Source organism: Eleginops maclovinus, chromosome 1 (genome assembly GCF_036324505.1).
Source record: "Eleginops maclovinus isolate JMC-PN-2008 ecotype Puerto Natales chromosome 1, JC_Emac_rtc_rv5, whole genome shotgun sequence".
Taxonomy (NCBI): Eukaryota; Metazoa; Chordata; class Actinopteri; order Perciformes; family Eleginopidae; genus Eleginops; species Eleginops maclovinus.
In genome coordinates, this window is record NC_086349.1 from 24654538 (window position 1) to 24675276 (window position 20739).

The 20739-nt window shown below is 41.8% G+C and overlaps 1 protein-coding gene across 2 annotated transcripts in view; it reads right to left on the bottom strand.

Moving 5' to 3' along the window:
- Positions 1-20327, bottom strand: part of LOC134870310 (neural cell adhesion molecule L1-like) — a 44519-nt gene extending 24192 nt beyond the window's left edge. The window contains exons 1-3 of one of the 2 annotated variants that reach the window (XM_063892427.1): positions 20123-20327; positions 1927-2288; positions 238-252 (exon numbers count right to left, since the gene is read on the bottom strand). In XM_063892427.1, the coding sequence (XP_063748497.1) occupies positions 238-252; positions 1927-2062 (151 nt within the window). In that variant the 5' untranslated portion in view covers positions 2063-2288; positions 20123-20327. The remainder of the gene's footprint in view (positions 1-237; positions 253-1926; positions 2289-20122) is intronic. The other variant, XM_063892437.1, reaches the window with a different exon arrangement.
- Positions 20328-20739: the final 412 nt, after the last annotated feature.

Genomic DNA, 20739 nt, shown 5'->3' on the forward strand with positions numbered 1-20739 from the left:
ACAAATATTCTGATGCAAGTGTTGAAAAATGAACACATTCCTCCAAATGTCACACATAAAATGCTAAAGTGCCGCAGTGAGGGATGATGGGAGAAAAAGCAGTCAGCGATATGGCATCAACAGTAAGACATATTGGACTGATGGCCTCCATGGTGGAGATTTATTGGTGAGTGAAGGGCAGTATACGTAAGCGGCCATCAAGCACTTCTTCATGTCACAACAAGGAGAGTCACTTACTGTTATGCACTTTATCTGTTTGTCCACACGTAAGCAAGGAAAGGAGAGCAGAGAGAAAACACTTAGACAAGGGCAGACATTTAATATGCTGCAGACTCACAGACAGGAGATGAAGACGTTAATGGAAGGTTTATACATTTACTTCATTATAAGCAGCGGTGGACATTTACTCCAGGACTGTGCCAGCATTATTTTCAAGGTACTTTACTTGAGTATTTTCCATTTAATGCCACATTATACCCCTACTCTACGACAATTCAGACTTTTAACTGAACTACATTCATTTAAAGCTTGTAGTATACTAATAACATGATGTGTTTCACATGATATATATACTACTTATCTACTCACAATCTACACAAAGTATCTAAAAGGAGCTCCTCATTGAAATGACAACATTTAAAATCTCTTATATGTATTTTTTTGGTGATGAAATCTAATATACCACAATAAGATGACTTATGGGTAAGAATAATTGATGCTTTTGAGGCTGAATGCACATTTAGCTGATAATCATTCTGTATTTTTAATTAAGTAGCATTGTTTAATCAAGATGTTGTACTTGTACTGGCGTATTTTGAGACTGGTATTACTACTAAAGTAAAGGATGTGAGTACCACCACTGATTGTAAATAACATTGATATGATAATAACTTGTCTAAAGGATTTTCCTCCCTCTTTGTTTTCTGACTCAGACATGATGGCGTCCCGGATCAATTTACATCTTCCCCCTCTGTCTCCTCCACCCTTTCCTCCCTCCATCTTTCTCCTCTGTATTCTGCTCATTTCTTGTCCCTCCCTGTCCTCCTTCATCCACTCTCTATTTACATTCTCTCTCCATCCCTCCCTTCCTCGCTCTTCCTCCCTGTGCCACACCCAGAGAAGAAGGTCACTGGATGAAGGTCGATCTGAACCTGACTCCTCCTCTCCTCCTCATCTCTCCCCCCTTTGGGAGCATCACGCCTGACATTTCTGACCTTTGAACTTAACCCCGGGGACCAGAGGTCGTCCTAAACCCGATTGTTTGGGTAAGTGTGTTTGTGTTAGTGCTTATGTGAATGTGGTTAAATGATAAGTGTCTGCACATGCAGCATTTTGACTTTGCACGATTTGTCCCAAGACTACTTCAAACAAAGACCAAAGCAATCAGACAAACCAAGACAAGAAAAGGACATGCAAGAAGAGGAAAAACAAGGGTCTCTGAAAGGGTTTTTCCTGTTTCCTTGCTTTTCCAGCATTGTATGTAAAGTTACTTGCCGTCACTTGATTTTACACTGCTGACACTAAGCTAAGACACTACAGGCAACAAACATTGTTTTCCAATGCGAAGGTTGCGGTATTTCTCCTCTAATATACACATTTACGTGTCTTAGTCTATTTGTGTCTGTAGATTTCCCATAAGTTAGGCCTCGTTTCCATACTTATACAAAACATTACGGGAAATGTATAACGCAAACAAATAATTGTCCTAATCTAGGTAAAACTAGGGAAATGTTATGGCCAGAATTGGGGAAGTCTAATGGTCATACCTCAGAGTTTTTTTGTTTGTTTTGGACTTTTTTGCCTGTAGTCATTTAAACCGGCGTCCCTAAAAACATTCAAGACATTGTTGGTTGGTTCAGGGTGGAGACAAACCCTTCCAGGACACTCTGTATTGACAGGAAGAGATGATGATGTTGGGGTACTCACAGTTTTCGGGGATGATGATGGCTCCCTGAGCGAGGGGAGGCGTGGAGGAGAGGAAGGACAGGGGGAGGAGGAGGAGGATGAGGGCGGGGGAGACCGGCCCCCTATAGCCCGTCCACCGACGCTGTGACACACACATCTCTCAATGTCCCATGAAAAGTGTCACAAGACACCCACACACTCATCAACACATACACAAACACACACCCTCCCACTTCACACTCACACACTTCAGGGAGATCCTCTGGAGAGTGGCGAGGAGTAAACAACTGTATTAAGTGTGTGTGAGTGTGTGTGTGTGTCTCTTTCACAGTGAGCTCTGAATGAGGGTTCTTCACGTCTACGATCCTTTATCCCGCTGCAAACTGGGGAGAGAAGAAGAAGAGGAAAGGGGGGAGAGGGAGGATTGACCCGAGAACAAAGGAGGGATGAGGGGGGGAGGAGAGGAGGGCACACAGGACAGGGAGAGAGAAGAAAGAAAGTACATCATTAATTTCATCAAACATAAATCATCCCGAGAAACAAGACAAATATTAATTTACTCCAAGGAGCGGAAATTGACTTGATGTTGACCTAAAAATTAGAAATTCAGAATTAACTCTCGGGGAGTGCGTCTGGAATCCAAATATATCTCTACATTTAGACAATGTATGTCTGTGCGTGTGTGTGTGTGTGTGTGTGTGTGTGTGTGAGTCAAAGGCATGAGGTCATCCTGATAGAGACAGAAGATCAGATCAAAGCAGCAGGAAACATCTCCTCCACTAATGACATTACAAAGACAAAGTGTGTGTGTGTGTGTGTTTCTGACACATCGACTGCTTTTCCACTCATCTAAACATCTTCTCTTTTGTCCGCGGCTGCTGACTGAACACTGACCCATGACAGCCGGAGTGTCGGGGGGGTAGAGGGGGTTTAAAAGCAGACACAGATGGATCAGGCTTTCCCTCTTTGTTCTTTTTTTTTACACCGCCATGCAGGCCAAAAAAACCCTCACAACTCCAAGTTTGGTCATTTTCTTGTTCCTACTTAAAGTGAGGGATCACACGCTCCTCCTCGGGCTGGTGGTAAAGCTTTTGAAATCCTTTTAAAATCTGCTTGGCACTTTTGCAAACCCACAGTCATCCTGTTAATAAATAACAGACTGGCACTCCTTAGCTCTTGGAACCAGGCAGCGTCTCCGTCTAAGGGAATACTTTCATGAAACTAAACAAGAACAAATGTATTCAAGGACATCCCGTCAGAGAACACACGTGAGAAACAGAAAAGGAGTTTTCTCACCGGATCCCTAGAAATGATTATTATTCAACATTATTTGCAGGGAATCATGATTTCTGTGTTAGAATTAGGTACTGAAGTGTTTAGGCTGTATGTAAGTGAAGGACCTGCGTGTTTAGCCAAGGACCAAAGTGCAGTCATGATATTAAAAGCATGATTAAAACAGAGTATTTTCAAAGCACAGGGTGGTACCTTTCCTAAAATAAAACACTATGTTTAGAGTATTATGTAATGTAAAATCAGGAAAAGAAAGCTGAACATCAAAGGAATATAAAAATATTGAAGTCTTAAGGTTGAATATATATATTCAAAATGTTCCTGGAGCATGAGTCAGGACATGTTGACTTAGTTTGGTTAAAGCAAAAATTCAAGTGACATGAAAGAGATAAGGCGTAGACTCAGTACCGTTGGTTACACAGCCACATCTACCTACCCATAAATTACTCGTCCTCCTAACCATACATTATGTTATTTTGCTGATGCTGACACATGCCTAAGGGAAGCAATTTGGGGTTCAGGGACACCTCGACAGATTGACTGACCCTCTGATTGGTAGACGCCCACTTACCCCCTGAGCCATAGCCTAACTAGACCAGGAAGGCTGTCACCATGTTATTGCTTATGCATTACATATTTAGTTTATTAGAAGTTCAGTGTTTCATTTCTGCTGGCTTCTGCTAGTTTTTAAAGAGGCTCTAATATGCTTTTTGGGGTTTTCCCTTTCCTTTAGTGTGTTGTATAGGTTTTACTGCATGTAAATGGTCTGCAAAGACTACATTCCCTGTGTTCCCTCCAGAGGGAGTTTGGCTCCCACACACACCATTGGATTTTTTGGTTTACTTCCTGAAAATGATGACCTCACCATGAAAATAGGCATAATGTTAAGGAAGTTCTATTCAGGAGATAGATGTTTTGCTTACATTTTTTCAATCAACTAAAACATCCCATAATCATGCTTTGAGAGGATGTCGTTGGTGAACATCTTGTTCAGTATTTTGTGATTTGGCAGATATATAGCACATTTAAAATGATTGATGAAGCTTATGATGATTAGAGATATCAAATGTCCTCTGACTGCACGGACACCAGCAGCACACAGAGTCCCTGCAATAAGAACAGACTACAGAGCAGAGGAGGTGACAGGAGCTGTCATAACACATCAATCTCTGAACGTAATGGACACACACACACACACACACACACACACACACACACACACACACACACACACACACACACACACACACACACACACACACACACACACACACACACACACACACACACACACACACACACACACACACACACACACACACACACACACACACACTGGGTGAGGGGCAAAAAGTGACAGCTGGCTAATGTAGACCCCCTCCTACATCCAATAATTACGCAACCTGTCCCTAGCAGACATCTCTCTCTCTTGTCCTCTCTCTCTCTCTCTCTCTCTCTCTCACACACACACACACACACACACACACACACACACACACACACAGAGAAAGGAAACATACATGACCCCCATTTCAGCTCCTATTGTTGTCAGATCCTCACCCATCTAGTCTGATGTTGTTGGCAATTATGACTCTTGACACACACACACACACACACACACACACACACACACACACACACACACACACACACACACACACACACACACACACACACACACACACACACACACACACACACACACACACACACACACACACACACACACACACACACACACATCTGCCCTCCTTCACGGTCACTTAAACTCCCATACGCACACACACACAAAGACACAGGGTCACACACACAGAAATACACACACACACAAACACACACACATCTGCCCCTGCTGTTATCTGCCAAGCTTATTTCCAAAATAAATGATCCAAACAGAGCAGTGGGACATAACGTATGGTATGTGTATGTGTGTGTGTGTGTGTGTGTGTGTGTGTGTGTGTGTGTGTGTGTGTTGGTAATGAGGGAGAGATAATGACCAGTGGTAGGGGTTCCCCACAGGTAATGGGGGCAGACAGAAAATGAATGATGTCTGATGGAAATGTCCCAGCATGCTCCAGTTCTTGTGATAATACCCGCCTCACAGTGACCTTACACACACTGATTCTGGTGTGTAACTCATGTGGACTTCCTTTGATTTAAATATTCATGGACCTCCTACTGTGGCGCTGCGTTAAAGAGAGGGGGAGGGCCGCCACTCATTAATGAATTAAGTCTTAATCTGGGAATGCATGATGGCGGGTCGGCGCCTCTTCAGACATAAAGTGTGTGTATCAGTGTGTGTGTGTGTGTGTCTTTATTGAGCAGCCTAAAGGCACTTGACCTCTACTGAGTCCTCTTGGTTGCATTTCACTGTGCATCATGGCATTTAACTCACAGTACTGTTCACTGTACAACGCCCATAACACAATACGGCCTCTTGAATTAAATCACCCAGCGAGTCATTAGAGATGAGAGTGTTTGGAGAGGAGAGATGAGAGAGGCAGTGTTTGAATTCTGATCGTGTTAGTTTCAAGCACCTCCCAAATCCATAGTAGAGTTTGTAATATTACAATACAGTATGTTTAAATTCTTGTTTTATGTTCACTTTGGCCGTATTTCCTCATTTTTTGGGGTCCTGAGTACATACAAATGCAATATGTCTATAAATCATAATAATTGTACATCAGTAGAAAGGGATTTTGCAAATATTTCTGATGCATTAATTAATGAAGAAAAGCCATTTTTAAAGCAAAATCTACACATTTTCTCTTCTTCCATATCCTAAAGTGTGAATTTGAAGTTTTTCACTCCTTTTTAATTCATTAAAAAACATATCTTAAGCCTTTGAATCTTCATAACTTCTTATATTCAAATCAAGTTTTTCTTCAGAATTTTTACTTAGTTTGACAGAGCGTCTAAAAACACAATATGTTAGCCTTCATGGCGTCTAAAGCTGACCCGGAAAAGGTCATATGTGAATGTTTATAAGTTGTCTCAGAATTCTCCCAAGCCACACTTTGTGCTTTAACTTACGATAATAAAAGTATAGTTGTTGATTGCACAATACAATGGCTCTCGAATATTGCCACCATTGTCCTTAAGATTGCTTCCCTTTCAGCCTCACCATGCAATGCTGCCTCCATTCCTGTGCATTGTTGCCAGCTCTATTCCGATGAAAACAGCTGCAACAGCTCCAAAAGTCACAAGCAATTGTCAACATATGTATTGCATTTGCATATCGGGACTTGTGCAGATTAATTTGCATGAAGCTTAGTGGTTGTGTTGCAGTGAGGGAGTTAGAGGAGAGGGAGGGCCCACGTGATGCTATCAGAAAAATAAGGCGGTCACTGCGATTAATCTGAGCAGCATAGGGAATTAATTACAATATAATATATTCTAATATATTGCTGGCTTTTCCCCCTGATGGTTTATAAAAGTGGCTAAATTTGTCGCTAGCAGGAGGCTCTGAGGAAAACGGAAAAACAATCGGAGTGTCAAAGCGTTGCTAAGAATGGAAAAACAGTGGGGGAAAAACAGTGGGGGAAAAACAGTGGGGGAAAGTTGACTTTTGACACAAAAACAATCTCAAGTTTCTTGCAGCAACAGAGACTGAAACGTTGGCTTTAACTCAGTGTTTATGTCAACACGTCACATAACTGTATTAGGTTAGTTGAAAGCAATAATATTAAGTCTTAAACTTCCCATTATTGCTTTAATCTAACCTCATTTAGTTGTGTGAAATGTGTTGACATCAACATTTGATTAAAGTCAACGTTTCATTTTTTTTGTCCCGAAACACATCAGGTTTTAAATGTGTCTGTAAACAATGTTCCTCATGGTTGTTGACAGCAGGAAAAAGCCAAAACTCGACCGTTTGACTCAAGCTGTAAACCTAATTATAGAGTTCAGACCCTGCAGGCACCGATATTTCCGTTCTGTACCGCTTAACATTAAACATACTGTACCAATTTACTCTGTCTGCCCCCCCCACGCCCCTCCTGTGAGGGGCTTTAGAGGGCGGGCAGGTGGACCAGCCAGTCCACGGGGAGGCCGGAGGGGAGGAGGGGAGGCAGAGCGGGTGCAGGTGGAACAGTCTATTGGGAGGCCAGAGGCGGGGAGGGGGCTCGGGGGAGGGGGGAGGATCACTGAGTTAAAGGAGGGGGGGTGCAGGCGGACGGATAGTGCGCGACAGAGCGAGAAATTAATTCATTGATAGATTCCGATCTGCAGGAAAGAATTGGGAAGTGTGGATGTTGAGATTAAGGAAACTCAAAGGAGGGGATACTTCCCCCTCAGTGCACACACACATATATATATATACACACACACACCCACACCCACACACACACGGATATGAGGAAAGAGAGAGCTATTCCCAGTTCATCCCTCCAGTTTGCTGGGTGACCCAAATTCACCTAAATTCATTATTCATTGCATACCTCTCACACACACACACACACACACACACACACACACACACACACACACACACACACACACACACACACACACACACACACACACACACACACACACACACACACACACACACACACACACACACACACACACACACACACACACACACACACACACACACACACACACACACAATGCTACAGCCCTGGAGCAAATAGGCAGGGTGACCAACCTATGATTTCATCTGTGTGTGCTGTGTGTGGTGTGTGTGTGTGTGTGTGTGTGTGTGTGTGTGTGTGTGTGTGTGTGTGTGTGTGTGTGTGTGTCAGTCCTTAGATCACAATGCTGATGTCCTTCACATCAGACCTCATGAATATGTAATACAAATGACATTTTAATAAAGCACCACTGAGTTAAACATGTCCGTGTGTGTGTGTGTGTGTGTGTGTGTGTGTGTGTGTGTGTGTGTGTGTGTGTGTGTGTGTGTGTGTGTGTCGGTATATATTGTATATTAATATAAAGGGACTAACCTTCTGTGGTTAATGTTAATGTCAATTTAATGAGAAAATACAGGTAGAGAACGTACGTGCAAACTGTTTACTAATGATATGTCCCATTTATTTTGCCGCTTGCAGAAATGTAACCACGTGTTTATGTTCATGTTAAGGCACTGCAGCATTAATAATGGTTGAAGGAAGACCATGTTTTTACTGTTTCCTGTAGTAATATAAGAAAAACTGGATATTGTCTTTCAAAGTTGGGACCGTTGAACATCCTCCATTCTTTCTGCATCTGCATCTTATGATTTGCAAAATGTGATTTTGAAATATTCAGTTCCCAGCATTCGGTCCTTTGACCGCCAAGTATTTCTCTGGAAAGTCTTTCTGCTTTATGGCGCTCTGAACAAGTCATGCCTTGTATATCATTATGACACCCACACACACAGAAACAAACTCATCAACATCCCGCAAACACTAAGGTCATCTTAGGGAGAAGTTAGGACTCATTGCAGGTAGAAATAAAACAGAAGGCGTATTTTAATTAAGACTCCCAAGAAAGTTTCGTCTTTATAAAAGATGCGCATCTGAATTAAGTACTATGGTGCTGAACAGACACCAGAACAGTTTTTTCTGGAACATTTTTTAAGTAAACAATTGTAATAATTTGAGTAAGCTGGATGGGTTGGATTTCCCATAATGCAGCTCCATTGTGTCTTCCTTAGACTGCATTGTAAACACTTTGGCAATTTCCAAGTCCCAAAGCAGGAGGTTTGTTTGTACAGTAGCTCGAGCCACACCAATATGACATCATCAAGGTAGATTTCTTAGACTTTTAGAAAGCCTCTTTAAAAAATCTTGACTTCAGAAATCTTGTACTTGAAGCAGATTTATGGACTCCGGGAAACGACTCTTTATATAACAGTAACAAAGAACATTTTGTGTGGGTAGACAATACAGCTGCTTTCCATGTCCTCATGTCTTTCTTTTCCTTATTGAAACTTCAGCCAAATACGAGATTTCATAATATTCCCAGCATTCGGTTTTAACAGTGCCAAGTATTTTTCTGGTTACTGACACTTTACCAGCTCTACGACAGTGGGACTTTGTCATGCCTCTGATGTCATCATCATGACACACACACACACACACACACACACACTCAGACAGCCACGTGTGTGTGTGTGTGTGTGTGTGTGTGTGTGTGTGTGTGTGTGTGTGTGTGTTGAGCTGCCTTTGTGTGCGAGGATAACTAGACTGGGGATCCCAGTGGAAGGCGGGAGAGGAATAACTCAATAAACACGAAGAGGTTTCTGACCCTGAACAGAGCACATCCACTGACAGACCTCCAAACACCCGCTGTCGTCTCCCTTTCTTTCTGTTTCTGGCGATTCCTTCATCATTATTTAGTTTTCTATCATTCTGTTTGTAAGAGCAGTTTCTCTTTGGCTCAAATACCCCAGCGTCTGTTAAACTGCTCGAGGCGAGGCTTAAAAATCCCCTCTTATCGGCTTCAACCCTTAAAGAAATACTGAGAGGTGCATCCAACCCCAATTAATGGAGACACTGTTGATTCGCCCATATAATGTCCTGGCAATGGTTTTAATCACTGGCAGAGATTTTTTAGCAAGCTAGTGGCGTTGCTCTAGGGATGGATATCTTAATTGGTCCATTACTCTGGTCCAGACTGAGATATCTCAACAACGACTGGAGAGATTGCCGTGAAATTTCGTAAAGATATTCATGATCCCCAGAGGATGAAGCCTACTGACTTGGTTGATAATATAACACCATCATGAGATTCAAATTTGTGGTTTCAGTGAAATGTCTCAGCAACTAATTGACAGGTTGCGACAAAATGTGGTCTGGTAAGGTCTCCTCGGATTGAACGACACAGGTTTGTTAAAAAACCTGAAAAAGTAATGACATTTAAATATATTATTGCTAATTATCAAATCAACCTCTCTCTCAAATCACTTTTGTATTCTAAAATCAAAGGTTTTTTTTTTGGTGGAGCACCATGAATGTCTCAGAGAAGGAACTGCCTGAAAGTATGCTCCACTATCTACATACCTAAATGATATTGCAACTCTCCATCTCTTTATAAGCAGGCTTTTTAAACTGCCTTACACAAACTATAAACACAAGATTTCAAATGTTTGTTGAAGTCACACAGCAAATGCTTTCATCCAAGCAGTTACAATTGAGATGATCTCTACGCCACATAGACAATGAAAAATATGGAGGATAAGGCAAGGAACTAGAAGACAAAACAACCCAATTATCCATTTCAGTACAGACAAATCAATTACCTGTCAACATGTGTCTATTTCCGGGCTGCAAACAACGATTATTCCCATTATCGGTTAAAGCTGCGGATAACTGTTTTCAATAATCGCAATTTTCCTAAAGCAAACTGTGTCGTCTAACAGAGTCCTAAACCACAATATTCACTAAACGATCACACAAGACAAGAGGAAGATCATAATCCAAGTAAACGAGAAGCTGGAAGTGGGCAATCTTTAGCATTTGTGCCTCATAAATGACACCAAAAATATATCAGAAGTTGCTTGAATATTTCCTATCAGTAACATAAATGGATGCATGTTCTCTGGAGTGTATAGATATGCACTCTCCATCTACGTGTCACAGTGTCGAGTTAAATCATTCTGTTATTTTCTGTCTATTTGCCTTTCAGACGGGATGCGGGGGTCTGGTCCCCCCAGCACATCCCAACGCCTTTCACATTCAAATCAGCTCTTATTGGCGTGACAATGTTTAGCCACCTCTGGATTACCCCCTCCTCCAACCAACCACACACACTCAATCACACACACACCTCTTCAGACACAAAGCCAGTAGCATGTGTTTGTTTCTGATTTGCCTCTCGCCACACGACATACGAAGCGACTGCGGATGAGTGCATAAATCAGTCATTAGTGACGGTATGTTGCTGGATAAACAGCGGCTGCGCTCTGGGTGGCTTCCTGTGTCGGGTTGGGGTCTATTAGACTTAGCTGAGGGGCGAGTGGCACCAGCTGTGAAAGGCCACAGTGTAACCGAGCGCTCAGGGCGGTATATACAAGACCCCGGGCCATACATCTATCACCGCCTTCACACAAAATAAACACAGGGAGGGTGGAGAGGGGAGGAAGCAAAAAAAAAAGTGACAAAAGAGCGGTCCCAAAACACGGAAATTAGTTAGCATCTAGCACTTTTTGGTGTCCTGGTCTCAACCCAAACCTTATTTTTCAAATATCTTTTTGGTTAAATGAATGAAGGAAGTGGGTCTGGGGGTAAATCAAAGCCTACAATATATTTAAGTGTTGTTCTACGACATAAAATACGTCAGTAAATATCCCACTGGTGAAGGTCAGAAGCTTCTATGAGCGATAAGACCGCCGGTTGCTATCAAGTAGCTAATTTAGGATACTAAGTGCCATTAGCCGCCATTAGCTTAGCAGTGGTGAAATGAAGTCATGTGACTGTGCTGTTGTTTCTTTACAGCCCAACATTAGCTTTTTAACTTTTAGAGATAGCATTTACGCTTCAACTGTTAAAAGATTATCATGCCAGCAAAACCTTGTCTGCAATAATTCCAAATCCAATGGAAACATCGCATTGTTTTTGTCGATGGAGACCTTGCAATGCTAACTTCCTGGTTGGCCAACAAAGCAAACGTCATCACGGCATGAGACAGGTCCTGTTAGACAAGGATTCTGATTATAAATGATGTAATCCTCTTACAAAACTGTAATTGATTAAGCTGCTGTAACGATATTAACACAGATTGGATTAAAATCATCAACGTTATTAGAGATTAACTGAGAATAATGCTGTGCCGCCTCGGCCCCGCAAACAGAGTAAAGGGTCTCAGCTGGTGGGTTTGCTTTTCACTACCAATCAATACGGGATATGATCATATATCACGTGTGTGTGACGGGTTCAGTTAACCAACGCCATTAACACAATGCTGACCAGCAGGATCAGTGAGCAAGACTGACTCACTTCCTTTCTCCTCTTGGGCGAGATAACCACTGTTATGTGCAACATTCAGTTTGGTAATGGTATGGTCAACTGGCTGCTACTTGACTACATATACATGTTCTTTCAAACCATGGATGTGTGCTTATTTTATTTTGTTGACCTGTTTATTAGTCCTCTAATTTGATTACTTGCCTTTTATCTTTCCTTTGCTTTTGCTGTAAACATGTAAATGTCCACACTGAAAGGCTTTCTGGTTGCGTTTTCTTTTCTTCCATTTTTCTTAATAAAAACTGCCAACAAATCCTACAAATCAGGACAAAGAAACCTGTGTTTTTCTGACTTAACAGCAGAATGTTTATGATGTGATAACTCCATTACTTTTAGACCCAAAACAAGTTAGGTTTGAGGAAACATTGTGGTTTTTGGCATCGCTTTGTAGGCTTTATTTTCTAGCTCTTGAAATGGCCCCTTTGGAAAATCACATTAAATATTCAGTCTCTTTTAGCTTCATTTAAAGAGTCCACCAGTTCCTGAGGGAAATATCGGACTCTTTAGCTGCTAAATACTCCACTCTGTTCACCAGCAAGTCTCTAACTGAGTCTGTGTGATGTTTAGTGCTGAGCAGGTAGGGTAGAGCAGGATGTTTACTGACAACAGCTGCATGCTGCTACTGGAACCATCAGTAATGAGTGTGAACAAGGGCTGGGCGATATGAAGAAGATTATGTACTTCAATGTCAACATTATAACAGTATTGTAAGGTTGACAATTGACACACAACACATTAACACCATGATATTTTTGATAAATAATCACCAGTTATGTGGATACAATAACTTTGAGGGGAAAGGCAAATAATAAAACAGCTCGAACAAGTAAGTTCAGTTCATCACTTCACTGTATACAGCTTTACAGTTATACAGCCTCTGAAACCAAGAGGAAACAACAGTCACAGTGTCCAAAATCTAAGAGAATATCTAGTCTCAGATTGCGATACCAATACAATATATATATCAGCAAAAACTAACTTTGCAGGAGATCCATAACTAGATCCATTGATATTATAAAGATAGCATTTCTAAGAACAGTGGATCAAAAAACCTAAACTGGGCGTAAGTACTTTGTCTCATCTCATTTACACAGTTTACCTCTTCATGCATTTTACCTTTAGCCATTAAGTCTCTTGCACCTTTTTACTATATTTCTGGTCCAAGTATATTGTATGTCACACAGGCTGTTACTGTGGATATGACTTACCGTACAGCGATAACCAGCCAGAATAGAGAATTGGCCTACATTACTAATTTAAGTGACCATGACAGTAACATATCAACATGAAACAGGTCATAGAGAAGGATCAGTGTTTAAAATAATGTAATCTTCTTACCAGACTGTAGTTAATTTAATCAACTGATACAACACAGTCTGGATTAAAACATGAGATCATCAGCATGAGGTCAGGTGAAGAATGACTGCAGGTGAACCATCATTTGATCTCTTGTTAACGCTAGAGTAGTTTCACTGATTTGTTTCCACCACTGGCAACATCATCGCATCATCCAGCCGCCTACACACAGCCTCTCCTGAGCCTGCCACACACATCCACCCACACACACATCTCCACACACACCTCACCCAGAGGATTGTCTGGCTCTGAACCTTTCCTTCCTGCACAGCTGCTTCAAGCCTACTGAGAGACCCCCACATCACACTTAATCCCTGCTGGCACGTAGGAGAAGTTTCCCCGCGCTTTGATTTGTACTTTTCACGTAAAAACCTCTTCCTCTTGATGTTCGAGGTGTGAGGTCGGGCCTGGCGGCGGCGGCTTCTCAGGCTCCAGAGGATCGGACAGAATAAGGGTGCAATAGGTCAGATCTGCATGTTTCACGAAAGAAACACCTATGTTTAGGTACCTCTCAGAGGGACTTTTAACGATTTAAGGGAAGAGATACAGAGGCTCTGAAACTTCAAAGGCACTGAAAAATACACATGGACACGGAAAAAATATGAAAACGAACATGTGCAGCATTTCAGATGAACACAACGTACGTCGGTTAGCTCCTGACTTAGCATTAGCCTTCTGCTGACTACACTAAAACCCATTCCAGATAATGTTATCTAATATCAGAAACACGCAATCTGGGTGTTTAAGAGGACATATTATGCACATTTTCAGGTTGATATTTGAATTTGGTGCTTCTACTGTGTCTCCATGCTTTAATGTTGAAAAACCCCTTTAAAACTACAGTAAAGGTTCGCTAATTTGAAGAGAATTTAACGCCTTTCTGTTTTGTGCGACTTTCAGCAGGGACTTCGCTGTTACTCTTAATATTTGCAGCTTTTCTGCCTGCAGAAATGGGAATTTTATCCATTTTTGTTCTGTCTATCCCTGTGTGAAGTCTCCATTGTAAGAAGATGTAATAATATAGTGACGGCACGTCAAATCTGCTATCATATCTCCGTCCCGATGCCCTTTACGCAAGAAGCCACAACTCTGTCTCCAAGTTACACCACTCCCCGGTGGGAGATCGCATTTCTTTATTTCCACTCATCTCTGAGAGAGTCTCTCTTTACCCCCCCCCCCCCCTATACACTCACCACACCCTGAGAGAACAGGATGGAACGTTTAAATTAAAAGGAGATTTGATTCTTATCATATTATTCAATCAGTCGGTGAAAGTGTCAATCTGCATCGCGTGTAAGTGTGTGAACGTGTGTGTGTGTGTGATCGGCAAGCATCTCTTGCTGCCATCCCTTTCCCGTCTTTCCCCCATCACCATGGTAACCCCCTGACTCCAGCAGCACACAGCAATATTTCTCTCCCCCATCCCCCACGCTGCCCCTCCCTCTTTTCTCCCCATCCCCCACTCCGTCCCTCCACACCTCTCCCTCGCTTCCTCCCTGCTGCCACTCCCTGCATCTCCTCGATTCACCTCACACACACACACAGACACACAGACACACAGACACACAGACACACACACACACACACACACACACACACAAACATCGTTATCTCATAAACACTAAAGAGACAGATGGTCCGCGTTGGAGGAAGTTAGGACTCACTGCAGGTATGAGGAGATGAATACAAAATAAAAGAGAAGGAAGACGTGGCAAATAAGGCTCCAAATTCAGTGTTTCCTCCAGAAACTATTTCTGAATTACAGTTATTAGTATGGTGCTGCCTTTATTGCTGACCCACCAGCAAGTTTCTAATATTGCTTTCCAGGAAACATGTTTTTCAGGTTTTTTCAGTGTTAGAAACTTAACAATCCAATGATTGTGAGCCTGGAGGTACAGGAGGAGGTGAGTATGCAAAAGAGAAGGCGGGAAATCTTTCAAGCTTTCGGCAGACATAGCTGTCAGGCTAAAAGATGCTAAAACTACTCAAATATATTACAATTATTGATTCCTCTTTAGTTTATTTTCTCAATTAATAGACAGAAAATGCTGGGAAAATGTCAGCTACAACTTTCCAAATATACAATTATATTATTCAAAGTGTTTTATATCCAATATTAATTGTGCATTATTTTGTACTATTTCTGTGTCTTACATTCAGTTTCTTATCCGCGTCTCATTTCTATTTAAACCCTTTTAATACAGGTTTGCAAGAGAGCCCGAGTTCTCAGATTGCTCGCGTCGTTGCTTCTCTGTCTTTGTTGTGTATTTGAAAATAAATACGTGGAAAACATTTTTTCTTGTTTTTTGTTTCCCCACTAAAAATGCAATACCCAAGGATTTCCACTATTTCCAATTTCAGTCAAAGACAGGCAGAGGATGTTTAACATTTGGGCTGGAAAAGTGACTACCGAGTCGATTCAAATAGTTGCTTGACAGATTGATCTAGCTCCAAGTATTATGGCTTTTACTGGAAAATGACCCAGTTATGACAAACATTGATCCGAACTGAAAGGATCCTATTGATCGGAACTTGTTATAAAGCAAAGGGAACACACAGACACTGGTGTGAGTCAGTCTTATGTCATCTTCCTGCTGCCGGTCACTGTGGGTTATGTTATGGTCGGATATTTTTTGCACCATGTGCTCCTGTGTCACTCGGGGGGTCAGATATTTGGCTGATAAAGTGTCCTCTGTGTTTGTGGTAAATTCATGAATGGACTCTTGTCACACACTGGGCAGAAAGAGTCCCATATTTGTGGGAGGAAGTGTGTGTGTGCGTAAATGTGTGTGTGGTTGCACATATGTGTGTTCACTGTACATGCTGTGAGCAGTGAAGCTAGATTAGCTGTTTCTGTGGAGATTAAAACGCCAAACACAGAGGGGCTGTTAAGACCCTCCTACGGTCTCTAATCCCAGCTAATGGATGCCCCCCCAACCCTCTTTACACACACACAAACACACAGACATGCAGGAAAAGAAGGGTTGAGGAAGAGGAGCTGAGAGGAAAAAGGGGAAAGGGGGGCATTCCTCTCATTTCTCAACACAAAGGCCTCTTTCTGGGGAGGAGAAATGGAAAAACAAGGGGAATAAAGAGAAAGAAAGTAGAGGAAAGATGGATCAGAGGGGAGGGAGTGGGGGCGTGAGAGGCAGATGGATGAAGATGATTTAGAAAAAGCATAATGAGAACTACAGAGGAAGCAGAGAGAGAGACAGGAACTGAAAGAGAGCAAAAGTCAGACTAATCTCATTCTGCTGGACGGACCTCCCTCCGGCTCTCCGGCCGGCTCCAAACGTCTCCTCAACCTTTCTCTGGGGACTGTTATCGACTCTATAGAGCTGGCAGGACAACAGACATTCATGCTGTCTTTTTACTAAACACACTATCGCACAAATCTCAAGTCAGTCTGGCTGCTTAAAGGTTACACTGCCAGACGAGAGTACTACGGCAGAGAGCTTAGAAGGCTGAGAGAAGACATTTCTTCTATTAAACAGTAATCTGATATTTCTATCTTTTCTCAGTCTTCTTAGTGTGATATCCTCTAACTCTCAGGACCATGTAAGAAGATTTGAGAAATAACACAATTGGAACTATTGGTTGCTTTCTTATTTTATTACATGTGTGTTTGACTCTTAAACGTATTCTGTAAGCCTTTGTTCTACACTGTCCCTTTGCTCTTGTAACGCTGCAAACGTCCCCGCTGTGGGATGGATGAGGGATGTCTCAGTCTGAATTTGCAAAAGCTGCAACTACGAGTGCATGCATTAAGAGTTAAACACACCTTTACACACACTCTCGGCTGAGTGCAAGGAGGATGCCACCCACAAGTGTTTACCAGAAACAGTTTATGAGTTTCGCCATGGTGCAGGAATACACTACATAGAAGTCATGATCCAGTTGTTCGCTGCTTTCACTGAGAAAGGGCAAAGGTTGGAGGTCTGAGTGAATTACCAAAAGAGCGATCTATAGAGCTGAAGGACACAGCTTTAAAAAAGTGTTAAAAAAAACTAAAATGCTACAGTGGAATTTGTCAAAAGCTCTTAACAACATCTAATCAACCATTTGACTGAAGGTTCAGAGATTGTTCTAACTCCACCACTGTTAGAGCATAACTGTAATCACGGCATGGATTTCAAATGCAGTAAGAGACAAAAACACTGAGGTCACAATCCAGCCACCCCAGACTTCAGTCCTCATCCAAAGGGAAAGGACTTGTTTCAAAATGAAATACACAGTGTACAGCTGATGGGGCTATCTGAAATAAACTACCATTTCATGTTCCATTTATTCTACATCAACTGGGGAAGTGACTGCCAGCCCAACATCTTGGATTTTAAATGATTTGACAGGGTTTTCTCTTCAGCCAAGGAGTACGGAAGAGGTTTAGGGCAACATGTGAAATTCTTTTTGAGATCTGACCAAAAGTAAAACCATTTTTCTTATTTCAAAACCTTTCCTTTTGGTCAGATCTAAAACAACAGAATTCACATGTAGCCCTCATCCTCTTCCATAGAAAAGAAAGGTAACTTCTTTCATTGTTTCAACTTTATTTAGGATGTTATTTCTTATTACCACAGCAACAACTTTTTAAATAGGTGTCAAACAAAACCAAATTACCAAACTATGAGAAAGTAAAAAGACCTCTTATATTAAGGTTGTCATCTCAACAGTACATGATTAAATCAAGTCATAGAAATAGTAAAATATGTGTAAATAGTACTTATATAACTGAACGACACTGCTACAGTGTAAAATAGCACCACAGATGAAGTCTACTTGTTGTCTGAAATGCAATATCAAGGAGCCATTGTTTCAGAAGGTCTAGATTTCTTCGTAGTAATCTGCATGTGTGTGTCCTCTCCTTTGTCAGTCTGGAGGTTGTAAAGTAAAGAAGCGCCAATATAAAATATCACCAGATGGTTACAGTCGACTTGACTATTGCCAAACATGAGGAGGAAGAGGAGGAGGAGGAGGAGGAGGAGGAGAGAAAACATTTTGGCTAAAAAATCCTCCTACGCCACTCGCTCTTAACTTTCCTCCTCTTCCTCTTTCATCCTATTCCCAGTCCAGACTCTCTTTTCATCTCCCTCTCTTCTTCCACATCCTCTCTTTTTGGATTATTTTTCTCTTCCGGGAGAAATCTTTTAGCTCGTCTGTCCCTCATTAATATCTCCTCCTCCTCCTCCTCCCCTTCCTCCCCTTCCTCTCAGGTTCTGGACAAAATTCAAGGCAGTCCACAGACTCGGTGAGAAAACCCGACAATGCAAACGACAGAAGGGCGAACAGAGGTGTTTGTGTTGGTTAAATGACGTTGCTACGAGTGAAAGAAGGAATTCGAGAGTAAACAGGCAAACAGAAACCTGGGGAAAAGTATGAAAGGGACGAGCACACCAGGGAGTCAAACAGACAGTGAGAGGAATCCTCTTTGTAGGGTTGTGTGTCCGTATCAGAAGCACTACACCCATCAAATGTGAAGATTGAAATAATCGGTGACTATTTTGATAATCATAATTTTAAAGACAAAATGTGCAAATGTTATGCTTTTCCTTGTCATACATGAAAGTAATGTGAATATCTTTGGGTTTTTAACAGTTTTTCGGACAATTACAGACCTATGAAGGCACCACCTATTTTTAGTTGTTTTACATTTCACAGACTAAAAACGATTGAATATATTTTTTGAAATTTTAGAGACCAAAAACAACAGGATATGTATCTAGGCCTTAAATAATAAGACAAAGGTTAATAACAAATCCCCTCTATCTCACTCTTTCATCACTGTCATTTTGATAAAGCACTGAATTTCCCCAAAAATTTCAAATAAATAACTGAATAAAATCAATAATTAAATCAAATCTATAATCGCTCCCAAACATCTATAGTAAAATGTGACAGGAGAGGAAGTCCCAGTCGCTGCCCTGAGGCTCGTTTTTAACTCCCCAATATAAGAAAACATTCAATAACCAGCTAAATGTACGGGTCAGTGTGAGGTGAGCAGCAGAAGCCAAGGTGCCATTCATTTATAATACGAGCTTAAAACAAAAAAAAAACAGAAGACTTTTAGCCGGGGCGGAAGCGAGCTAAAAACCAGTGGTGAATAATTGAACACTATAATGTTGCATAGTGCTCTATTTGATTCAATATTAATAAATACACACGGCTGCTGATGACATATCGAGATGTTAAAAAGCTGAATCAGACACTCCCTGCAGACGGGTTCACCCACACAACCTGTACGTCTGAAAACATGAATGGTCATGTCACGTTTGAAGTCAAAAGGTACAGACAGGGAAAGCAGACAGAAGGGAAGCATGCATCCACACACACACAGGTTTATTCATACACACACACACACACACACACACACACACACATTTATTCATACACACACACGTTTATTCATACACACACACGAACATCCATTCACACACAGCACACACCCTGCACAGTTGTTCATACTTGGCATCATATTATGTAAGACATCTTGCTCCCTCCAGCCAGCGTACGCCAACACACACACACACACACTTGGATACAGACGCACACACACACACACACACACACATGCATGGAAACCCAGACACAAGCGGCATGCTGGGATGCTGTTGTTTCTATCTTACCTCTGCTGGTGTGGCGTCTCTCCTTCTGTCTCCTCTTGTCTTGTATCCTCCTTTTCCTCCTGGTCACGCTCTTCTGCTTCTTCTTCTTTATTCTGTTTCCTGTTCACTGAGTCGTGATTTTCTCGTGTCTTTCTAGCACTGATGCTGCAGTGGTACATAAAACACACCCTTCTGAGCACTGCCTCTCCTCCCTCCTCTCCTTCCCTCTCTGCTGCTCTCTGATTGGCTGCTTCACAGGGATGACATCAGCCCCTCTCTCTCTCCCTCTCTCTCTCACTTCTCCCTTGGGACCTGGTGCCCCTCCCTTCTTCTTTACCTCCGTGCTACCCCCCTCCTCCTCTATTTTTACCTCTCTCCATCTCCAGCCTATCTGTCTCTCCTCTGTTCGGGCTTTCTTACTGGGGCTTGGCTCGTATAGGACTGTAATCAAATCAGAGAACAAAAATGGACTTATAAAAATGATAGAGGTCACTTTGAATAAGTATTCTAACACATATGGAAGGCGATAAGGGAAAAAGCGTCTCAAAAAGATGCATTTTATAAGCAACATCCTCGGTGTAAATTCAACTGTTATGGCTTTAAAGATAAAACATATTCCTGGTGTTTAAGTAAAAGTC